We start from the raw sequence: 24,035 nt of genomic DNA on the forward strand, positions 1-24,035 counted from the left end.
GCACTTGAGAGTGGCCAGTTTTAAATACCAGTGGCAAAAATAATAATAATAATATATATCTAAATCCTGCTATAAATAAAGCTTTGAACGTAACACATCTAAAAAAAGTCCTCAACCACAGAAGAGTATAAAAATAATAAAATACTAAATGTTATATTAACAATGAGGTGCACATAACATGTTCAAACCAGCCCATTGTTCCTAACATGAAGCCATGGTTTGCTTATCTTAGCTGTAGTTTGTTAACCCACCTCAGCCAACTGACTATGGTTTGCCTGTGGCCACCAAACCAGAATATGAAACTATGGTTTGAAGTTGGCTTACAAAATTTGGCTTGTGCTAACCATTGTTTCTTGGTATGCCTACTATCCTGGCATAATCCTGGATTATTTTGGTGCCCCTCCCCAGATAGGATGTGAGGCAAGAGTGGTTAGAAAATGAAATCAACATTAGGCGGAACAAGCTATGGTTAATTTGCTCATCAGTGAGACTTACTTTGGTTTGCTCCAACAAACCATGGATAAAACAAACCATAGCTTAACATGCCATGTGAACGTGGCCAATGTCTTTTCAAACTGGATGACAAAATATTTCGTCCATAGTACTTAATAGGCACTGGTAGGATGGAATGGTAAAACCCTGAAAAACCATTGAATGCTATCTCCTTGTACACTCAATGGAATGGATGAGGCTCATTCAAGAGTTGTGTTTGTGAACTGGCTGCAACCCACTGCATTAAAATTGCCTCCATGACACTAATGATGTTTACAAGTAATGGCACCTTCCTATAGACATTTCCTGTGCTGATAGTTTGGTACGTTAGTAGGTATTATTTTCGGAAATGCATTTTTCATTTCAGTATCTAAGCTCCCTTTCTTCTGAAGCTTCGTTAACACATTCTTGATACTCCTTAGTAACATTTTCTTTGGTATGCAATGAAGAGAAGGGGACGTCAGCTCTTATGCAAGACAATATTGTGATGTTCCAGTATCTGGTACTTTGTTTAATACTGAATCTGTCCACAGCAATTCACTCATCTTCGGTGAGGGTGTGGTAGCTTATTCATGCTTATCATTAAGTAGCATCTAAATGCAACCCCCTTTAAATGATATTTAAAATTATTCCAGAGGGTTCCGAGTATTGATCTTTAACATACACTGTGTTATTTTACCATCTCCCCAAGAGACAGGGATATGAATGGGGAGGCTTAAAACTACTTCAAAGAAGTAAATGCAAAACCACCAGACTTTTTGAGGCCTTGTGTCTGAGTTGTTTCATGGCAGACTTTAGATGGGGATTTGCATGACTGAATGCTCCTCCATTTAAAAGCAAAGCAAAAAACAAAACAAAACAAAACCCTCCACACAGAAAACTATGTGCCAGAGACCTGGTCCGCACTCAACATTAAAATAAAAACATTTAAAATGAACTATCATTTATTTGTGGTGTACAAGCCTTTGTTAATTTCCCTGCTCTTGTGTCATGCACCAGAGGAAACAAGTCACATGAACCGAGCCTTACAGTTCGTTTCCTCCACACAAACCATTAGCCAATGTTGGTTCTGACTTACCGCTCATGGTTTGTTTGGAGGAGAAAAACCAGGTCACATCAAGTCAAACTCTGGCTTCATTTTCTCCTCTGCAGAGCGCAGTCTGGAAAGCACTCATGGATGTTAAACCATGTCTTACTTCAAACTGTGGTTTACCACTGTGATCAAATGCAGCCAGAGAGAAGCAAGGTTAGAAGCCTTCACTCAGGTATAGTTTGGCTGCATCTAAGAGGGCTGTTGGGTTTTTATTTTATTTTTATTTTTTGAATGAAGGGACATTCAGTTATGCATTCCCTGAAGCTGCAATCTAGAATGGTACAATCCAGACACAGGCCAGAGTTATGGGAGAATCATAGACCAGACCCATTGAAATCCATAGGCATGACTAGTTTAGGTCCATTGATTTCTAAAGGGCCTACTCTTGAGCAGCTTAGTTGAAGACAACCCTGGGTTTTGAAATACTTAAGTTCTTGCATCTCGTCTGCCACACAATCGCTTTCATTTTCCAGTGGTAAAAGGATCCCCCCCTTTAAACTTGCTTACGTTTGCATTTGATAGTCACTCTTTCGTCTTCCATTTCAATGGTTCTTCTCGGAGCTGAAAAAGTTAAGAAGTGGGTTCCCTGTGCAGTCATCAGCAGAGCAGCTTCTAGGGTCTCTGAGGCAGTCGGACATGATGTCTTTGGGCTCCCTTAGAAACACCACCAGGACAGTGATGTTGTCACTGGAACCACTTTCCTTTGCGGCCGCCACCAGCCTCTCCGCAGTCTTGAGGCCATCCCCTTTGTTTTGCATTAAGTGCTCTAGAACATGGTCCACCACCTCAAAAGGTTGGATGGTGTCAAAGAATCCGTCGCAAGCGAGAAGCACGTAATCTTCGGCACCAGTTAGCTCAAACGATGCACTATCTGCACAACCGGAGATATAAGGCTTTTGGAGTGGGTCGCCTAAAAAAGCAAGCAGGAGAGAATGAAGTAAATTACCACACGAAGTACAAAATCCCAACTGCCCCATTCCTTTTTCAGAGCCGTCAACTTTTGCCTTTGTTTAAGGCGAAGCTCTAAATCAGGGTTTCCCGAACTTGGGTCTCCAACTGTTGTTGGACTACAACTCCCATCAACCCTAACTAGCAGGGCCAGTGGTCAAGGATTATGGGAATTGCAGTCCAAAAACAGCTGGAGACACAAGTTTGGGAAACATTGCTCTAGTCTAAACCAAGGGTGGGTGATCTGCATGCCAAGTCAACCTTTGTGACCTGACAAGGCCTTCCCATGGAGAAAACATTGCAAACTGCAGTTCAGGGACAGTGATCTTGTGTATATTTATTTCATTTCAGGTATCTGTATACTACTTAATATTCAGAATTGCTGAGTGGTGTACACATAAAGTTAAAAACCACACAAAGATGAAGCACAATTAAAAATCATCCAAACAAATAAGGAGCCGGGGGGGGGGGTGCTTTAATCTCCCCACCCCACCCCAGGTCTGCCAGCACTTCTGATCCAATGAAGGCCACTTCTCTGCACTTCTATATTTTAATGGGAAGGTAGTCAGATAGGGAAGAGTCATCTTCGTGCATCTATCTCTCCATTAAAACCTTCTCCATAGCACACCAAACAGGTAATGGGTCTGGAAGAAGCACAATTTATCCTTGCTAGGATGGAAAGAAGTCTGCTCTGCTCTTCCCCAGCAGAGAAGGCACTTTGGAAAGCAGGTGTTTGGTTGTCTATCGCAAATGCAGTCACTGCTTTCAAAGAGTTGTCTCTCTGTGTGTGATCAAATGTGGTGCATGAAAAGAAGGGCGCGTGTACATGTGCATGCATCCCAGCCATGCCACGGGCATCCACCCACAGGCCTCTTGGGGAACAAATTGTTGCTGCAAAGGTCTTTCAAAAATCCCATTGCAGGCAGATGGTGAACCAGGACTACAGAGCTAGAACCGAAGGTTTTCCATGGATAAGTGACACCGGGTTTTTTTTAAGCCAAAAAAAGAAGCTTCCCTTGAAATCCTCAAATGTTTTGCCTAAGCAGGAACCTGCAGATTTTGCTTTGATTAACATTTGTTTTAATGTGTAACTTCTTTTAGGAAGGAAGAGAAGCATAGGAACACAGCATGACTTGAAGGAGTTCCTGTGATGAACAACATGTCAGCCAAGATGGTGCAGGGAGAATGAGGACCAATATTTTTGTGCTGTTTTCTTTATTTTTCTTTACTTAAAAAGAAAAAGAGTCCCTGGGCGCCTCTGACTCCCCACCTTCAACAGCCTTCCTGTGTCAGGCAGTAAGACAGATGTGAACTTCTGACCAATCCCCAGTCTAACAGGAAGAGGCTGCGCCTTCCTGGTTCCCCTACCTCACTGTCAAATGCCTTCCTAACTCCGAATTATGGGAGAACCATAATTTGTGATGACTACAGTTTAGAATCCCAGCCATTGTTGAAGCTCCCAAAGATGCAAACTGTGGATTAGAATAGCTTGTCTGGTTTTGTGTCCCCTCCTCTCGGCAGACTGTTTCATAAGCTCCTAAGTTCTCTCTCGTCTCCATGGTGCAGCAGCTTCGAAGGCAGAGCAACAGCAGTAACTATGCATTCTTAATTCAGGAATCACGCCAAGCCAAACTTAGCACAAACCATGGTTTGCAAATCTGTGTCAAACCATAGGTTCCAATTTTGGTATTGCAAACCAGGCGTTGTCAGTTCACGTAAAGCTCCCTTAGCCATGGTTTGGCATGGTGTCTTAAATAAACACCAGAATCTGGCTGCAATCCTCCAGCTCATTATTCTGTTTTCCAGGGCACTTCTCATTGCAGTGATATGAATGTTGCAGCAAATGGTTCTTCCTCTTCAAACACAGTTGGAGTCTGAAAACTCTGAGTCTTGCTTTGCTGTCGGCAGCGTCATGTCTAATGTCTAATACTGGCAAGGGAGTAGATTTTCACCAGTGAGCTACTGACGAAACGAACACACCCACGTACATATAGAATTATTTTAAATGTTAAAACCCATTATTTTGCCTTTCTGTCCCCCAACCCCCGCAAGAAGGTTAAACACATAAAATATGCAACTACTACTAAAAGCAATTAATAAAAATTAAGGAACGCTTCTATGAATTAATTTGGAAATGCCTCTGGGTTATTTGTGGGGCATAGGAATTCGTTCATTTCCCCCCCTCCAAAATAAGATTCCGGCCCCCCACAAGGTCTGAGGGACAGTGGACCGGCCCCCTGCTGAAAAAGTTTGCTGACCCCTGGGGTAGTGTCAGACTAGGAGCTGGGAACCTAGGGTTCAAATCCCCACTCAGCCATGAAGCTGACCTTGAGCCAGTTGCTGTGTCACAGCCTGAGCTACCTCACAGAGTTGTTGTGAGGGTAAAATAGGGAGGGGGAGAACCATGGATGCCACCCTCAGTCCCATGCAGGAAAAAGTGGGATATAAATGTAATTATAAAAGAATTAGAGCGTGGTAGGAAGGGCTAGGTGAAACGTCGCCCAAAACCAGTTTGAAGTTGATATCGTGATATCAGTTTCATAATTTTTTACCTGGCAATATATCATGAATCGTGATGTGTGTTAGGGCTGGCTTTCCACAGATAAACATTCTGATACAGCAATATACTATGATGTCTGAAATAAGGACATAATCATGTGGAAGTGAACAGGGTAATGTCCCAGAAACTACTACTTAGGGATCTAAAACGGATACGATTTTACTTTACCTGTAACATATTGTTGCAACTGTTATTTTATAGTACAGAGCAATAGGGAATCACAAGAGAAATGATGATTGGCTTCACGGTTTCCCCCTCATCATCTATATCTATATCTCTCTATCTCTATCTCTATATCTCGACACACACACACATATATATCGCCATGTTGAATGTTATGAAACTGTTACCACGATGTGGACTTCAAACTGATTTTTTGATTCTGTATCGCTACACTGCCCAACCCTGATGTGTGTGCAATATGCAAAAATAACAATGTGGGGGAAACTGTGAAGGCAGCCAATACCTCTCTACATAGTTCCATCCTGATTTCAGACATCGTGATATATTGTGTTATAGAGTTGGGTGGTATATACCACAATGTTGAAAGCCAGATACCGCCCAGCCCTAACGGCGCGTCACTTTTGGGAGACCACGCCAAAACTGTGGTGCCTAATGCTTCACACCCAGTCTTATCCCCAGGAGCACAGAGCAGGACATTTTCAGGTGACCCACGGAAGGAGGCAGTTCACATGGCAGAAACAGGCAGCACTCAGCATGATAATCAAGATTTATCAAAAATTGACCTAGGATAGATAGATAGATAGATAGATAGATAGATAGATAGATAGATAGATATTGCATTTGGCCCTAAAAGGCTCCCCCCCTCCCGCAACATTTTGCAAAAAGTTCTCGAGTGAAGAGGGGAAACAATCCGTGACTTCTCAATAGGAAGGCACGCTTGGGTCATTTCAGGAGGCACAACTATAATAATAAAATAGTTTTACAGATGCTTCGAGGAAGGAGCTGCAAGAGCGGTATTCTTCAGTGTGCACTGTCAGGTTTGTGTTACTATGGCAATGTACCACATGGGACAATTATTAATGTAGGTGCAATAACGGCAGCAACTCAGTCCAAGGTTAGAAAAACGCTGCAGTGTCTGTTGGTAAGAAAAAACAACAAATGGCCTTGTGCAGTTAGGATATGGTTGCTTTTGTCTTGTTCGTTAGATTTCCACAAAAGCCCTGCAAACTATTATCCCCTGTGTGTGTGTGTGTGTGTGTGTGTGTATTTATGCAGGTTACTTGTGAAGTTTCTAGCTGTCAAGGCTGTGCTTTGAAATAACTTCCAAACTGATGCGGAACGCAAAGTTGTGAACGGCGGTAGAACAAACAACAGCCGCCCCATCACACTTACATGCTGACAATATTTCATTAGAGCTAAATATGGTAAATGAACACATTAGGGCTGATGTTCTTCAAGAACATGGCTTACCGATAGCTCTGGAAACAGCCAGGGTTCCATTGACACGCCAGCAGTCCATGTACATAAGGCAACCACCTAAGGCTTCTATGCGTTCTCTCTCATCCTAAATAAACAACAACAACAACAGCTCACTAAATCTATAGTTGTAGGTGTAACAGGCATAGGAAGCACAGTACCAACCAGCCTAGGGATGTAAGGAGGCAGCAATTTCTATCCTGCCTTGTGTTCATTGCAATCAGCGCTGTTTCCATTCTACTGCAGATCAGCTTCCGCTAAAAACTTATTTTAAATTTGTATGTTATTTTATTACTTATTAAATTTCTATACCGTCCTTCATCATAGGATCACAGGCTGGCTACAATATAATACCATAGTATTATAACAATAACCTTGGCCGCTTAATTCTGCACTGGCTGAAGTTTCCGAACAGCCTTCACGGGCAGCTCCACATACAACATGATGCAGTAATCTAACTTAGAGGTTACCACAGCATAGATGACATAAGTTAGACTATCCCCATCCAGATACGACTGCAACTGGGTCACCAACCGAAGCTAATGGAAGGCACTCCGTGCCACTGAGTCCACCTGACCCTCAAGCAACAGCAATAGATCCAGAAGTAACCCCAGGTTGCAGACCTGCTTTTTCAGAGGGAGTGTAACCCCAACAAGAGCATCCATCCATCCAGTCTAGGGAACCGCCCACTAACAGTACTGTAAGTCTTACCTGGAACGAGCTTCAGTTTATTGGCTCTCATCCAATCTATTATTATTAATCTCACTATTATTAATCTCACTATTATTCTGGCATGGTCCCTTTTATTTTACAAAATAACTGGTATGTTTGGATTTAGAGGGAATGATGATGATGATGATGATGATGATAATAATAATAATAATAATAATAATAATACACCCCGCCCATCTATCTGGGCCTCCCAACAGAATATTAAAAACACGATAAAACATCAAACATTAAAAACTTCCCTAAACAGGGCTGCCTTCAGATGTCTTCTACAAGTCAGATAGTTGTTTATTTCCATGACATCAGATGGGAGGGCGTTTCACAGGGTGGGCACCACTACTGAGAAGGCCTGGTTCTCTGTAGCTTTGCTTCTTGCAGTGAGGGAACCGCCAGAAGGCCCTCAGAGTTGGACCTCAGTGTCCGGGCTGAACAATGGGGGTGGAGATGCTCCTTCAGGTATACTGGGCAGAGGCCATTTAGGGCTTTAAAGGTCAGCAGCAACACTTTGAATTGTGCTTGGAAATGTACTGGGAGCCAATGTAGGTCTTTCGGGACCGGTGTTAAGAGAAGAAGAAGAAGAAGAGTTTGGATTTGATATCCCGCTTTATCACTACCCTAAGGAGTCCCAAAGCAGCTAACAATCTCTTTTCCCTTCCTCCCCCACAACAAACACTCTGTGAGGTGAGTGAGGTGAGAGACTTCAGAGAAGTGTGACTAGACCAAGGTCACCCAGCAGCTGCATGTGGAGGAGTGGGGAAGCAAACCCGGTTCACCAGATTATGAGTCCACCGCTCTTAACCACACCACAGTGGTGTACACACACAAGAGGCCAAGAGCTTGGGGGGGGGGGACTCAAAGAAGCAGTAGTTACCTCTCTCTCTGGCTTGTGAGGTTCCATCAGGGTTATAGCTTTCCCTTGCCGGACTAGCATTACCTGTGAGTCGCCAAGCCAAGCTATATGTAACTTGCTCCCAACAATCAAGGCAGCCACACCTGTGCTACCGTTGCGCAGCTTCTGTAGAGTTTGAAGAGAGGGGGGGAGAGGGAATGTTATAAAGAGCCTTTAAAAGGAAGAAACGTAACTGTGTGGGGAGAATTGGTGCTCATTATTTAACCGTGCATCAAAGATCATAGAAACTGTTAGCGATGTAAAAAGCATTAGAGTGAATTCACACTAGCCTTTTGTTGCTATTGTTGTGATGACTTCTATCCGGTTGTTCAAAACATGTCAAGAAATAAAATGCAACTAGTTATTGTGTGCCTGGATGACTCTGCAGTTCCATGTAGATGGTAACAAGCATGGCGGGCAGGGAAAGAATAGAACTCTTCTATTAGAATAGGCCGATAAATGTTTCACTACCATCTTCTGAGATTGGTTATCCAAGAAGGAATGCAGCCACTGTTAACGCTGATCCTCAGTCCCAACCCAGACAACCGATCCAGAATGACAGCATGGCCAATGTAATCAAAAGCTGTTGAGAGATCCAGCAAGACCCCAACATCCATCAATGTTGGCCTAAATTACCATATTTTTCACTCCATAAGACACACTTTTTTCCTCCTAAAAAGTAAGGGGAAATGTCTGTGCGTCTTATGGAGCGAATGGTGGTCCCTGGAGCCGAATTGCCCAGGGGGCAAAAGCAGATCGTGCTTTTTTTTCTCAAAGAGAGAAGGGGGTGTTGAAAGGAAGCTGCTGAACAGCTGATCAGGAGAGAGAGATAAGGCTCCCTTTCTGCCCTGCCCCCTTGCCCAGGCCTCCATTGTTGAATGTTCTGCAGAGGAGGCTGTTTGTTTCCCCAGCAACATGTGACTGGCTGATTAGATTATCTGTCTGAAAACTGTAGAAACGGCTCCCTTTCCTTTCCTAAAGAAGCTGCAGAACTGTGAGTTGAACCCCATAAAAATGGGGCTTTCCTCTTTGCAAAAGAAGCTGCACAACTGTGAGCTGATCCTCAAAAAACCGGGGCTTTCCTCCTCTAAAAACTTGGTGCGTCTTATGTTCAGGTGCGTCTTATGGAGCGAAAAATACAGTAACCATTTCACCTCCTATTTGTGGAAACCCACAAATATAAGGCACTAATCTGGGCAACCAAGGCTGTTTTTGCTCCAATTTTGAGCCTAACTTTGAGCCTAAACCCATACAAATTAACTGTATCATCCGACACCACTCATGTATTCAAAAACTATTGCAACAGGAGATGCTCCTAAAGATATTGGTTTGTTTCTATTCAATACAGTGCTGGCAGTAATAACCTTTTCAATAAGTGCTTTCAAGCATCTATTACAATCAACAACCGCAGTGGTCGACGTGAGAAGGTACAATCAGATAGAGAGATCTAGTGCTTGCATTAACATAAATTATAAGCATTAAATATTAAAACAAACGAACAAGAGGTTTGCAGTGTATTCTCAGAACAATGTTGTGGGCTGAATTCCTCAAGTGGGGGCTGGGGTGGTGGTGGCCCACTCAGGAACACACCAAGCCCCTCTCTCTGAACGATCAGGTCTAATTTAAAAAGCAAAGTCTGTCGCACTTTTCAGCTGGAACAAAGTGTGCCGGCTCACTAAGCAGTAAAGCTGTTCCTGTTTTCCCGTGCTCTGATCAAGGAGGGTAAAGGCAGAATCCCTAGAGTGGTTAAGCAATCAGTCCCTCTGCCAGGGAACTCTTGGGATTGTAGCTCTGTAAGGCAAAGAAAGGCCTCCGGACAACTCTCAGCACCTACAGTACCCAGATTCTTCGGGGGACGCCATGACTGCTTAAAGTGGCATGACACTGCTTTAAATGGATACCGGTAGTACAGATGGGGAGAGACAGAACTGTTGTCACAGACAGAGAGAGGGAATTCTAGCCACATGGGGGCAGTAGAGGAGAATGGTTGGAATAACTAATGAGAAGAGATTTTTGGTGGCTTATCCTGGTATAGTGAGAGGAGTGAAGATCATGGGCAGGGATATAAATACACACACACACAAACAAACAAACAAACAAACACACCGTGTTGTTTCTAGTGTTTTAACTTTGTAGATCTGTTTTGTGAGAACCACCCAGAGGACACTTTACATAGGTCAATAGATGTATGTCAAAATAAACAAATAAAATATATTGAAAGGAAAGCTACTATTCTGCCTAGTAAGGTAAAAGGTAAAGGACCCCTGGACGGTTAAGTCCAGTCAAAGGTGACTATGGGGTTGCAACAGAACACCGTGACGGAAACCAGAGCGCATGGAAACGCCATTTAACTTCCTGCCACAGGAGTACCTATTTACCTACTTGCACTGGTGTGCTTTTGAACTGCTAGGTTGGCAGGAGCTGGGACAGAGCAACGGGAGCTCACCCCATTGCACGGATTGGAACCACTGACCTTCCGATCAGCAAGCCCAAGAGGCTCAGTGGTTTAGACCACAGTGCTATCCGCTCCCTAGTACTGCCAGTCTGGTCTCAGGAAATTTCTGGGCATTTTGTGGTTAAATGATTGTGTTTAGGGATTGTCCCTCTATGTGCATGGGAGTGTCAAATGCTACTTGATTAACCTTTGTGAACGTCCACCTTGTTTCTAAACAGCTCAATTAAAGGTCTGGATTCTGCTTCAACATTCCAAAAAGTGCTGTATTCAAGTTGCAAACCAATGTAGTTTTGATTTTTGTAAAGCAAACAGTTCGCATACATGCTTGTTCAGACAATATACAAATTGCATAGCTGGAAAAGAAGTTTTTAAAAGCACTTTTCCCCCTTGCTATTTAAATCACTTTGATTTGCAACCAGACCATTTCAGTATTATTTTGGAATGGCTGGTGCACCAAATCACCCTGTGATCTACATTACTACACTATACGAGTTTCCTTACTTACTCTCTCACACTGTGCTACCATTCCAACAAGAGAAACCACCTTGCTTATAGCTCAGGTTCCCAATTTACCTGAATTAGAAAGAAGGAATCGGCTACAGCAGCCTAATCCCAGATGCAATTTCTCCTAGTTCTTGGCATATGTACTGCAGCCCATCACTCCCTGGATCCTTGCATGAGTAACAGTGAACAGAAAGTAACCTGGATGAACCTACTGGGCTTAAAAAAATGGCTCTGGAAAGACCCCAACATCCATCAACGTTGGCCTAAATTGAACCTTTCACCTCCTCTGATTTGTGGACAATGATTCTTAGGCAAAAGTCTATTAAGTGAACCAATAAATTATTTACCCGGGATTCTCTGCAACGCTACAGAAAAGCCAATTACCAGGAGAACAACATTTCTCAGCACTCAGCTTCCCTGCACCCACTCCTCCGGCGAGCCAACAATCTACAATTACTGCGGTACTTGCCTCTCCCCACTCACCTCTCTCCTGGCTTTAGCGAGGAACATTTCATCTGTTTTCTGGAAAGATTCCCTCAAGGCCTCCACCGGGTTTTTCAGAATGTCTTTGTGATGTGCCACATTTACGTGCAAGTGAGCAGCTGCATAGTTAGCCGCATCTATTCCTCCATGACCATCAAACACGGCGAAGTACGCTCGGTCCACGTCATCCTTTCGGAGGAAAGGACATGTAAAGAGAAGGCAATGATTTTTTATTTTTTTTTAACCACACGTGACTTCTTCTTTGAATGTATCAGAATGGCCCTACTGGGCTGCAGAGTTTTATCAGTGATAATTTCATTGCTATATCTCCCCCCCCCCCCGTAAGCTTCTTTGATTTTTTTACAGACAAGCAGCATATAATTTTTTAAAATAAATGGTAAGTAGAAAAATAACCAATACGGGGGAACCTAGAAGCCAAAGCATAAACAGTAACAAGACCCAGTATAAATAATCCAGTACAACAGGTGTGCTAGTTGAACTCTGCTGTGCAACAGGTTGCTCAAATCTATTGTGAAATGAAATTAGCAGCGATCTGCTTTTGCATTTTCTTATGCAGCAACCTTCTGCTGGTGCAAATCATTTGGCCAGTGGAAGAGGTATACCACTAAGTGACGTTGATTTAGCACTATATTGGCTACAACCCACTGTCTTGCACAGGACATGTACCTAGAGCTGCCTTCTCATCTCTTAAGCAATTTTCCTGAACTCCACTCCCCAAATCACTAGTCCTTGGGGGGGGGGAGCAGGGATTTTCAAGACTCAGATTAATTTATTTATTATGTCAGAACAGTAACTTAGCAAATAGTTTTGAGATTAGTGTGCTCAACCAATGCCTATTCTGTAACAGACTGCTCAAAGAACTTGGTGTGAACTTCATCCAACTTCCTGCAACTTTACCTAATACACACGTTTTCGCAAAGCAATTTCCTCTAAAACTGAGTGTTTTCGTTTGCTAATATATGCATCTTCATTGACACTTGACCCCAGCACATATGTTTTTGTGAACGTTATTTGGATGGGAAACTGCACTGTAAAATTCAGAGAAGGTGCAAATTTTCTGTGCTTTGGTTCTTGTAGTGTTTCCAAAAGTGTAAATTAAATTGAACTTCTGCCCCTTCCCTATCTGTGAGTACCTGCGCTCTCTCACAGTTGCGCAGTTATGTCATTTTAGACCCTGGACTTAATATTTATTTATTTATTTATTTATTTATTTATACCCTACCCATCTGGCTGGGTTTCCCCAGCGACTCTGGGCAGCTCCCAACAGAGTATTAAAAACATGATAAAACATCAAACATTAAAAACTTCCCTAAACAAGGCTCCCTTCAGATGTCTTCTAAAAGTCAGATAGTTGTTTATTTCCTTGACAACTGATGGGAGGGCATTCCACAGGGCGGGTGCCACTACCGAGAAGGCCCTCGGAGCTGGATCTCAGTGATGGGGGTGGAGACGCCCTTGCAGGTAATGGTGTTGTGGGGGCACTGCCCTCTTTCACAGATTCTATGGAATTGGTAGTTTTGGAAGGTACCCCAACAGTCACTGATCCAACCCCCTGAAATGCAGGATGATAGTTGGCCATCTAACTTCTAACTTCAAAACCTCCAAGGAAGGAGAGCCTACCACCTTTCATGGAATAGGTTTCAAAAATAGACCAGTAAACAATGGTTGAAACAGAAGCCATGGTGGAAGGCTACTTTTTCCAACAGACTGATCTGAAGCATTATTATGAAAGTTTAGATGGTAACATGTATTAATTCACTTATTTCAAAAGGCACTATGCCAGCCCTGCTGTATCCCCTGCCCTTATCTCATTCCTGCTGAGTGGCTCTCTGGACTTCTGTCCCAAAGTCCTGTCCTGACACCACCAGTGTTCTCTCACCTGAGCCCTAGAAACTTACCGTCAAGCCAAACAGCTGATTAAATTCTGGGAGGGAAACATGCCTGTCCTCCATTTTCCGGCGGGTATTACGGGTTGCATGGATGGAAACTTGGAGGTAGCGATGAAGCGGCTTCTGCGGCGGTGGAGGCTGCTCCTGCCATTTGCAGCAAACATCCCAGAGTTTGTTGAAGAAGCAGCGCTGCAAAGGGCCTCCATCCAGCACTGCCATGAAAATAAAATGAGAGAGAAGTCATCTTTGGGGGCTTACATTCCATCATTTGGCTTTCTCCTTCAACCTGCCACTGATTGAGGTTTTTCTCATCTGTTTATGTGCCTAAGATACTGCACGATTTTAATAAAACAACAATGGTGTTTAAGGCTGTTCCACTCTTCTCATTAAGGACTGATTATGGTTGTCAAAACAAAATAAAAAATAAAAAAAATCCTTCCAGTAGCACCTTAGAGACCAACTAAGTTTGTTCTTGGTATGAGCTTTCATGTGCATTTCGAAAGCTCATACCAAGAACAAACTTAGTTGGTCTCTAAGGAGCTACTGGAAGGATTTTTTTATTTTTTATTTTTGTTTTGACTACAGCAGACCAACACGGCTACCTACCTGTAACTGATTATGGTTGTGTTGCTCAGCGTAGGAGACAGGGAAGGCTCCTTCCGTTTTGCTACCCAAGACAGAATGGAAATTGCCGCTTTCTGCCCCCACCCACACTGCCAGTCAGGGACAAGAGTCAGGGCATTCCACAAAGCATTGCTGCTTGGCTTCTCTGCCCTGGGGGCATTCTGGTGGCGGCAGAAACTGTGAGGTATGTGAAGCGCCGTCTCTTGCACTTCTGCCACCTGAGGTGGGCGTTTCACTATTCACAAATAAATTATGATATTTCACTATTCACAAATAAATTATGATATGATACGAAATTATGATATGATACGAAAGCTGTGTTTCTTGCTGTTAATTTCCCCAAGATGTTGGTTGTTTAGAACAGGGCGAGGGGTATACCACAGTATCAGAGGGAGACAACAGACAACCGAGTTCCCTCTGCAGTATGAGACTAGCTGCCATTGGCCTCCTCCACTCCTGGACCTGCATCCTTAAAAGAAAATATTTCACTGGGCATAATTTTGTTATGTATTAATATGAACGTGCTGGTGCCAGAACTTGTTTATTTTGCTTCCCCCTACTCATTCGTTTTGCCTTATTGTATCCCGTCTCAGATCACAGACAGAGAAAGTGTGGCCATCCACATGTTGCTGGACTGCAACGCCTCCTCATCCCTTACCAATATTGGCAATGCTGGCTGGCGCTAATGAGAGCATTAGTCCAATAACACCTGGAGGGCCACAGGTTCTCTGCCTGTGATCTAAGCACTTTTTGGCTGACGCTCATAGCACCACATTCAATAAGAAACCATTAACCGCTCCCCACCTCCAACCAGTGTGCACCAATTTGTTGTTTGTTTGCTTTTTTTAATATAAAAAAAAATTATGTGCATTTTTCTTTTCAGATGCTGAGCACACTATGGTAATACTGCAGCAATGGAACACTCCATAAATGCTTTTCGAAAGAAGAACTTGGAAAAATGTCAGCAAGCTATGCTGCCACCTAAAGCAACTCCTCAGCATTTCATGAACTTTTAAAGGTATGGCCCCCCCTCTGGTGCTTGATCTTATGTCTCCATTATGAAAGCTAATCCTAGTGCCAACTACTGTTTTATTTTGTGTCTCCTGCTCTCTAGGCGACGGCCTCAGGCGGCAGGATTTGCAGGGGCAGCAGCAGATCCTGCTGTAGATCTTTATTCCCTTTGCTCCTGATGCAGATCTTCACTCACCCCCTCTTTCCTGGCAGGGAGGGGTCCGGTGCCAAAATGTCTTGGGCCAGCCCTGCTACCTGACAACCCAGCCTTCCTAGGCACAGCTTGAAACCTGCCTAGCACCTTGTTAGCAGAGCCTTGTCCAATTGTCTGCCACCACTTCCCACATCCCATCTGAAGTCTGACTAAACAAAAGACGACAGGGATTCAGCATCAGCCAACATTACTCCTCCCTGCCGGCTTTGCTTGACATCTGATGGATTTATTTATTTTTTAAACTTACGGACTGATGGTTACTTTTGATTTTGAATACCAATGCCAATGATAATAATATCTTCATTTACAAAAGTACGGGTAAAGCAGGCAACATGATGATAAAGATAAAAGCACACAGGCAGTCCCTAGTATGGATGGAGGGAATCTGTCAATTTTAGTTCTCGTAGTTTCTCGTTTTCCCCACTCTGAAATTCAGCTCTTCACATTTCTGCAGCAATCTGCATTTTTTTAAAATGAAAAAATGAAAATTCTTCAGCATTGTAGTGCAAACTTCTCCTAAGAAACGTGTTTTTGTATGCAGTTTTGACCACATTTTTGCAAAAAAAATTGTCCTACCGTAATGCATCATGGCTTGCTATTTTCGTTAATATATTCATTTTTATGTGCATTTCCACCTAATATATTCATTTTTATGACCACTTCCCCCTAATATATGCATTTTTGTAAATACTGTTCTGTTGGAGGACTGCACTGCAAAATTAAGATAAGTGTGGATTTTGAAGGATGGCTGTGTTTTGGTCCTCAATATTGTTTCAAGAATTGCAAATTTGATAGATTTGTCTTTGAGTCACATTTCTGTCCCATCCTCAGTACCGACACAGCATCCCGAAATCTAGACTGCTTGTACAGCAATTGTGACCCAGGCTAGATGGAAGAATACTTTGCATAACAATGTGGCTAACAACTGTATCCAATGGTAACTCAGGCATAAACCACCAACAGCCAAGTTATTTCAGGTATTTCCCACTGGTTTAAATAGAAGAGAACAAAACTGAGCTTAACTTGGAGGGACTGGGTTTCCATTTTACTGTATGTCACTTCAGGTGTCTTGCAGAAGTGACAGACAGGCTTTATTAAAGTGAATTCTATTTATTACACGTTTCCTACTGTAAAACAAATTTTGCTTCTGGAAAGGTATTATGCGGCATAGCAAGTCTGTTTCCTTTTCTGTTTAGTTATAGAACCGTAGATCTAAGTGGGAACTATTGCTTTGTTGCGCAGACCCCTAAACCAAGAGGGACTATTTCGAAAATTTATACATTAAGGCTGCCATTTTACGCACATTTACGTGAGAACAAGCCATATTGATTTCAGTGGGGTTTACTTTGGGGAATAAATATGCTTAGCTTGCACTATATTAACTGTAAAGCAGGAAACATAGCAATGTGCACCTTAAATAATAAGCACGTATTTAGTGATGGTAATGGGTGCTGCATTTCAATGTGGTTCAGTCCTTGTGCCAGGACCTTACCAGTTCAGCTTCCTGCAGGAAACAATTTGTATGAAATTGAAAACCATGGACCCTCATGTCAACAGGGTGGCTTGAAAACTAGTATTTTCTTTGACAAAATAAAGCTTTAATTTTCATTGGGGGCAAATGCATATATCTCACCGCATGCAGCTACATGGGTACATGAGTAGGATAAGAAAAGGTTCAGGGAAAATTCCTTTCTTGCTATGATATGCCATAATCTATTGATGCAGCCCAACTCCCTGGTTGCCATAGCAAAGTAGGAAAGCATTTCTATGCATGCATAAAGTCCCAGATTCAATCCCTGGCACTTCCAGAAAGAAAGGGGAAATACCCTCAGTTGGAATGGCATGAGACACTTAATCTCAGAGTTGCGGGTTCCATCCCCACATTGTGCAAAAGATTCTTGCACTGCAGGGGATTGGACCAAATGACGCTCGTGGTCCCTTCAGACTCTACATTTCTATGATTCTACCCCTTTTTTGAAATCCTGGAGAGATGCTATCAGTTAGTGTCAACAATACTGAACCAGATGGACCAATGGTCTGACACAATAGGCAGCCTCCCATGTTCCAGGCCGATTTGTAAATATGCCCTGTTTGGTGACAGGCTTTGGAGGCGTGGAGTTAAAAACTATTTCCAGCTTTCTCTTGATGTGATCTTATCACTTGCTTGAGGATCCCCAACAGCTGTTTGCCAAATGTAAACAAGCTTCTCTTGATGTGACACCTTCCTTTATCTTTATGGCTCATTCAGCCCCCCTCCCTTTTTTAAAAATTAGGTTTTTTTAACCAACTTCTGCTGGTAACTCACAGTGGCTACTTAATAGCCCACTGTTGCTCTAAGGTTGTCTAAATATTTTGCCAACTCTTAAGATTTGTTCTTAGGACAGGCTCTGTTTAATACAATACAAAGGAAGAAGAAGAAGAGGAAGAGGAGGAGGAGGAGGAGGAGGAGGAGGAGGAGGAGGAGGAGTTTGGATTTGATATCCCGTTTTATCACTACCCTAAGGAGTCTCAAAGCAGCTAACATTCTCCTTTCCCTTCCTCCCCCCACAACAAACACTCTGTGAGGCTGAGAGACTTCAAAGAAGTGTGACTAGCCCAAGGTCATTACGGGTCTACCACTCTCAACCACTACACCACAATACAGGTGAAACTCGAAAAATTAGAATATTGTAGAAAGGTTAATTTCTTTCAGTAATTCAACTTAAAAGGTGAAACTAATATATGCGATAGACTCATGACATGCAAAGCGAGATATGTCAAGCCTTTATTTGTTATAATTGTGATGATTATGGCGTACAGCTGATGAGAACCCTAAATTAACAATTTCAACTTTGGGGTTTTCATCAGCTGCATGCCATAATCATCACAATTATAACAAGCAAAGGCTTGACATATCTCGCTTTGCATGCCATGAGTCTATCTCATATATTAAACTCCAATAGCTAATGAAAACAATTGCTTACATAAATGGACTTTTCCACAACGTTCTAATTTTTCGCGTTTCACCTGTAAATGCAATATGTTGCTCTCTGTCGTTAAATGACATGCAGTTTTCATAATCCCCAACAGATGGAGCCAACTTATTACCGGTACTTCACTTTGATTCAGAGGGAACAGTGACCCAACAGATTGCTTGAGGAGAGGAACTGAATTTTACGTAGGATTGGGCAAGATCATCGCATTATATACTACTTTTAGATCCCATCATTCTCCAAGAAGCTCAGGGTGGAGTGCTTGCCCCCCCCTTCTTATTTTATTCTCACAACAGGCCAGTGATGTAGGTTAGTTTGAGAGATGAGGAGTCACTGAATATCTCCAAGTAAACTTAATGGCTGAGTGAGGAACACCAGATAACCTGGATATATTGCCCCTCATCAGATAAAAGCAAAATAAACCAACTAAAAAAAGGGGGGGGGTCTAGAACAATTTAAAACACAATAAACAATACTGTAAAATCCAGTTGACAACCACTGGATTGTTGTGAAGGCAACTGAGGTTTGAGTGGAGAAAATAAAGTTGTAGTAAAGCAGAGAAAACCAGAGCAAGATCAGAGTTTTCAGCCAATGAAGGTGCACGAAGGGAGGGGAACGTTAAGACACAGAAATGCTGGGCACCTCCATCATTATGTACTCCCCAAAGCACTCTAAATGGGGCGTTTCTCGAGCTTGGTCTGGAAACTGCAGTTAATGCAGAATGCTGCAGAACGGTTGCTGGGAGGAGTGAGAGACCCCTAGCATATCACACCTGTGCTCAAAGATTTGCCCTGGCTGCCGGTTCAATCCCAGGCTGAACTCAAGGCATATGGAATATAAAAAAGCCTATTGGTATATAAAGCCTGCAACAACTTGGGACCAGTTTTCTTAAGGGATTGCCTTGCCCCCTGTGTGCCGACTTGGGAGCTACAGAACTTGCACTTCTGCAAGTGCCATGCAATGCCTATTCTGCATTTGCAAAGAGTTGTTCCTTTAAGGTGGCAGCACCTGTATTCTGGAACTAAACATTAGGCAGGTGCATGCTGAAAATGTTCCTGTTTCAGTGGGCATATCCAGACACATGATTCTGTTACATGTTTCACCAGTTTTAAAATATTTAGTGTGCATTTTTAAAGGTTCAGCTGGAGCCACTGCTGCATTCTTGCACCTTGGCCTTGACTCACCTCCCTACTGCTCCTGGGGCTATTTATGTCCCTCTACTTTTCTAGGAACCTCCCCAGCCTCTTTCTCCATGTTCTGGGTACTGTCTGCCATAATTCTGGCCACCTTGTCAAATAGTAAAAATTCAACCCAGCCCCAATTTGCTGTAACATTATTATTATTTTTTGCAACAACCCTGGAAAGACTACATACATTCTCAACAAACCTTTGCTAGAGGATGAACACCCAAGCAGGGGGAAGAGAGAGAGATGGGGTTTTGTGAAACTACAGTTCGACTCCCTACTCAGTCAGGAAGCTCAGTGGGCGACCTTGGGCAATTTGCTTCCCCTCAGCCTGATCTATCTCACAGGGTTGTTCTGTCTATAAATGGGGTGAGGAGAGGAGAGAACCACACACATGGTCTCGAGCTCCTTGGAGGAAAGGTGGGATATAAACTTTGCATGAGTGATGGAAAACAAGAACTGGCATCCCCTTGAAAACCGAATGAACAGAGAAGTATAAGAGTAGGAGGGGGGAAAGGGAGGATTTGTGCTTGGTTTACAGAACAGATGGTAATGCTGGTGACAGATACAAAGAGTAGCTGGAGAGAGGAATGGTTAGGAGGGAAAGTGAGTGGCTCAATTATTATAGAGCCGAGTAATAATAATAAGTGGCTATGATTGCTTCAAGACAGCTTAGGTACATGTGGGTTTATGTCTGCATGGCAGTCTTAGCCACATCGTTGTCAATTTCATCCACCACCACATTCTAGCGAAGAAAAGGAGGAAGGGCATTTTTGCTTTTTCATTCACGCTTGCGTGACATAAAGCCACATCCTTCCGCAACTGTAAGCAACACTCTATTTAACTGCCCCCAAATAGGATATTAAAGCCAACTCGGAAGATCAAATCTTAGGGGACATTACAGGAAATGTATCATTAATATGCATGTGTATAGCATTTTAGTCTATCAGGTGCTTTGCAATTTTTACTGTACGAAACCCAAACTGCTGGCTTGAATCCAAAGGTTCCCCTTCTGCTTGTGGGAGGTGTTCCCTGCTCACAGGAAGTCAGCAGTTCAATGGTGCTTTGCGTGCAAAAAGTCACAGACTGAATCCCCGACATCTACTGGTGGGGTTGGGGAAGACCCCTGCCTGAAACTGTGGAAAGCCCCCGCCAGTCAGTGTCTACAATACTGAGCTAGATGGGCCAATGGTCTGATTTGGTATAATGTGGCTTTGTTTTACCCTAAAGCGCTGTGCAAGAACATTGATTGGAACTACTGGGCTTCACTGGGTTTCCTGTAAATACAGTAACCATTCCAGTCTCTTCAATGGCAGAAACAGGTTTCTCTGACCATTCCATTTGCATGATTGAACATGAAACACTGTTAGCAACTTCACTGCCATCATCAAAAACTAACATGATAATTGGATCTTGGTAGTCCCCATTTTTCAAAATATTGTAGCAGGATGCCAACAATTCCTTGGGCTGGTGCAGAAAGACCAAATGCCGCTAGTCATGCTGATCAATGTTGTCTTACTGTTCTCCTTTGCTTTGTTGCAACAACCTGCCGGTTTTCATCAAGGGCTATCTTTGTTCTGCAGATATACCGGGTCTTGTGCAATGAAATTCTCAAATGACAGAAAACAATAAAAGCACTATTTCTAATTCTGCCATCTAGCAACATCAAGAACACCAGCTTACATCCAGACTCTGGTAACCTCCTGGTTAGATTACTGCACTGTGTTAGCTAACCCTTTTGGCTGTGATTATGCCATTAGTGGAATGCCCTCAAGGTGCCAATACTCTTCTCTTTCAGAATAAAAATGTGCCAATGATGATGCTTGTAAGAACTGTAAATTTACCTGGTTGTCACATAAACTACTGTAAACAATCCTGGAGTCAATTTTGATGGAGAGTGGTATAAAAATGTTTTAAATTAATGAAAATAAAAGAAGTTGAGTTACATCTACTTGAATGGTAATGAGCTCAGACTCCCATATTACTTTGGGAGGCAAATATACTTACAGGGCTCCGTCTCGTGATCTCCAGCTTCCTCCCCTTCCACATTCTGCTTTTTAAACTCGTTAAGATCCGTCTGCAAAATATCGTGGATGGCAGCATGAATCAAAGATGCTGCAAGGAGTGGCGGTGCATTCCTGTTATGGAAAGAAAGGAAAGAGACTGAAAAGGACTGCATAGCAAAGTAAAAGCAGTTAGTGAAAGTCTAAAATGAAGTATGTTTACGATTCAGACTCACACTTCTATTCTTCATGATTTGCAGGGCAGTTGGCTGGGGCAACCCAGGCGGATGGGTGGAGTATAAATATTATTATTATTATTATTATTATTATTATGGTGGTGGTGGTTTTCTGTTCAGCGTTTGGAGGAAGGGATGATGCAGATACAAGGTAACAATACTGTTCCTATTAAGTAAATACTGCTAGATTTGAATAATGAAGAGTAATAATATTTTGATACATTTTAACTTCTTTTGGCTGTGCCCAAAAGAAAAGAAAAAAGAAAAGTGAACCAAACCCATGGTTCACCCCAGAGTAGTACAACTCATAGCAACTTATTCTGTACTGTACACTTATCTATGTATTTCATTTTAGGATTCACACATATAAGATCCAGTTTACATTTGAAGGACTTCTGCCCATTCCATGCATGTTTGCAACAGGACCGTTTTCAGTTATTATGAGCTAATCCGAGGCACTTCCTGTTATTCTCTTTTTCTCAAAGCAACTGGATTCTGTGCTGGGAAATGATGTCAACAAAAGCATCCTTCTTCCCTCCCAGAATTTCCTGCAGGATACAAACTGCATCTTTTGGCATGAACAATACTTTGCTTCCTGTTCGGAAAAAGCAAAGTGGAGAGCTAGGTGAACAACCCCCCCCCAAAAAAAAAACTGGCCTAGCATTAAGTCATGTTTTATTCTTAACAGGAGCAATTGTGCTAGTCGCAGTACTAGTGTGTACATGAGTGTGATAGCGATAGTACATGAGAAATGGATAGCATTGTTGCAGAAAGTTAAGGTTGCATATGCACAGTACATTTAAAGTACATCCCCTCAAGAGTCTTGGGAACTGGTAGTTTTCTCATAGAGCTACAATTCCCAGCACCATTGACAAACTAAAGTTCCCAGGACACTCTGGGAGCGGAGCCAGGAATGAGTAACTTGGTTGTAGTCTTCCCAGTGTTGTTGGACTACAACTCCCATCAGCCCAAACCTGTGTGGCTAATGATAAAGGAGTTGCAGACCAATATAACAGGCTGCCCATCACCAGGGTAAGCATTGGGGCAGGAGTTGCTAACAGGTTAGGAGATTACCATAAATTGGTTAGTGGTCTGTTAATCTGCTGGTTTGGGGGCAATATAAGGATGGGGGGGTTGTGTGTGTGTGTGATGAGATTAATCTCTTGGCCAAAATTCTCAATGAAAGTTCTACAGGTGAGTCCCCTTTTGCAGAACATCCCAGTGCAACAGTTCAAGCATACTTGTAAAATGGCAAAGCAAGTCTGGTCAAGTCATTAACAGTTGTTCTTTCAAACCCACCTCTCAGGAGCAATTTTACTCCAATTACATACATTTCTTACCCAAAGAAACAGCAAGAGTACAAAGTCTCAGACAGCCAGGTTCTGTTGGGTGGAAGAGTTGGAGACTCCGTCCCTGAGAATTCTTGTGGTCGAAAAGGAATTTTAAAAAAGTTGGGAAAGTCTTGGCAGTTTTGGAATCTTGGGGATATAAGTAATTTTGAGCCTCACAGAGGCTCTCTAACAAGCACTAGCTACAGGGCAGGAATGCAAAATATGCAGCTACTGTTCAGCTCCTTCTTGCATTAACATAAAGAGTGTCAGGAAGGGTGAAACACAGCCCAAGCTTTACAACAATGTGTTGCATTTTGGGGGCAAGGAGAGGTTTTTAATTTATTTACTTCAAGATGTTTTGACACCTTCTTGTTTCACAAGGTCCAGACATTTTAGCTGGCCTTCATGGCCAACTGAAAATGTGTGGTTCCCAGAGCCACACTCTATCACAACAGAGCAGGGTTTTGTCCCTAACCCTTGCTCCCATCTCCAACTTCTGGAAGTTCACCTCCCCATATAGCTTAGAACTGGGGACTGGGAAGAGCAGCACTGGCCAAAAAAATTCCTATATCCTAGTGGGAGGCATCCCTTGCCAGAGATTGTCTAAGCACCGATGAGTGATCTAGGATCCGTCATTCTGTCAGGCTATAGCAGTGGGTTTGTTCTTTTCCTCTTCCCTCCCCAATCTCTTTTCCTTTTTATACAGTGTCTTTCAGACTGTAAACCTGAGGGCAAGGACTGTCTTATTGTTAGTATTTTAAGCATTTCCAAAGCCTTCCCTCTCATTCCAGTTGAAGAGCAGGTCAAAAATGCTTTAAATAAAGTGTGGAACGTGTCCCAAGGGAAACACATTTTAATGCACAGTCTAGCAACATTTTATCTACCACTGAGAAATGAGTTTATTGAAGCAGACATACCAGCAGAAGCTGAACCACAAAATTGCTAATTCAGAACCAC

General features: G+C 42.7%; 1 protein-coding gene across 1 annotated transcript in view; it reads right to left on the minus strand.

Annotated features, from left to right (window-relative positions):
• Positions 1-1,845: 1,845 nt before the first annotated feature.
• The window catches only part of PPM1F (protein phosphatase, Mg2+/Mn2+ dependent 1F), a 31,231-nt gene continuing 9,041 nt past the window's right edge, over positions 1,846-24,035 (minus strand). The window contains exons 2-7 of the mRNA XM_033174116.1: positions 21,516-21,646; positions 13,513-13,715; positions 11,594-11,782; positions 8,134-8,277; positions 6,528-6,621; positions 1,846-2,495 (exon numbers count right to left, since the gene is read on the minus strand). Of these exons, the coding sequence (XP_033030007.1) occupies positions 2,128-2,495; positions 6,528-6,621; positions 8,134-8,277; positions 11,594-11,782; positions 13,513-13,715; positions 21,516-21,646 (1,129 nt within the window). The 3' untranslated portion in view covers positions 1,846-2,127. The remainder of the gene's footprint in view (positions 2,496-6,527; positions 6,622-8,133; positions 8,278-11,593; positions 11,783-13,512; positions 13,716-21,515; positions 21,647-24,035) is intronic.

The sequence above is a fragment of the Lacerta agilis genome, chromosome 17 (assembly GCF_009819535.1).
Source record: "Lacerta agilis isolate rLacAgi1 chromosome 17, rLacAgi1.pri, whole genome shotgun sequence".
Lineage (NCBI taxonomy): Eukaryota > Metazoa > Chordata > Lepidosauria > Squamata > Lacertidae > Lacerta > Lacerta agilis.